The 902-nt window shown below is 52.9% G+C and overlaps 1 protein-coding gene across 1 annotated transcript in view; it reads right to left on the bottom strand.

The window, feature by feature from the left end:
• Positions 1 to 455: 455 nt before the first annotated feature.
• VE01_10684 (uncharacterized protein) overlaps positions 456 to 902 on the bottom strand; it is a gene marked incomplete at its 3' end in the record, with an annotated part of 2,224 nt that continues 1,777 nt past the window's right edge. The window contains exon 3 of the mRNA XM_018280077.2: positions 456 to 459. Coding sequence (XP_018125050.1) covers positions 456 to 459 — 4 coding nt within the window. The remainder of the gene's footprint in view (positions 460 to 902) is intronic.

The raw sequence follows: 902 nt of genomic DNA on the forward strand, positions 1-902 counted from the left end.
GCTAAGCTGCGTTCCGCTCGACCTGCCTCTCTCGCGCCCTTCGCTGTCGCCGCGCACATCTGAAGCCTCTTGCAACTGTGGTATGCGCAATCCGCCTCAAGAGTGCCTTGCGCAACGACCTAGCTAATCGCAAAAATGCCTCGCGGTGACGTGGCTGGCCCTTGCGTAGACCGCCGCGCGGCACATTTTGTGACGTTGCGAGTTGCAGGCACTAGCAGTGACCTCTGCCTTAGTCTAGGCTGGTTTTAGAGAGAAGGGCTGATGTGAGATCGAAGTGGAGATCCCTCTTAAAGGCCGTCGCGGCTGCGACTATCCCTATGTTGCATTTTGTTGCCTTTCACTTTCGCTTCGTAGCGTTCATTTAGGAATATTACTAGGATTGCAGACAAATGGATACGGAGAGCGGACAATCATTAGAGTCAGGCAGTTAGAGTCGTCTGACCTTAGATGCTGCCCTATCTGGCCGTTAGGCGGTTAGTTGGGGCTTGCAAAGCGATCGCCTTCACAACATGCATAGTCTAGATATGATTCCTCCTTCTAGCAGCAGAGGGGCCGACCCTACCGCTAAACGCTCAACTGAGAGTAAGACTCCGCTCTTGAGACCACTTAAGTTGCAGCAGCGCAGTCACTAGAGACCCTCGGAATACGACGTGTCATGTCCCTCTTTGACGTAAATGTCTAGTTGGTAGAATCAGATTAAGCCTAGAGCGGAAAGTTCACTGCCTGGCTGCAGAGCACGGGAAATGACGAGGTGACACGGAGCGTGGAGACCAGGGAAGCAAATGGGCTCGTGGATTCCAGCGAGTCACAGCAACAGTGCGGAGCGACTGTCCGAATCTCTATATAAGCTCCTTCATTTCCGCTAGAGAGACACGTTATAGAGACCATTATCCCACTTAGCG

This window comes from Pseudogymnoascus verrucosus (assembly GCF_001662655.1).
Source record: "Pseudogymnoascus verrucosus strain UAMH 10579 unplaced genomic scaffold scaffold_104, whole genome shotgun sequence".
Classification (NCBI taxonomy): Eukaryota; Fungi; Ascomycota; class Leotiomycetes; order Thelebolales; family Thelebolaceae; genus Pseudogymnoascus; species Pseudogymnoascus verrucosus.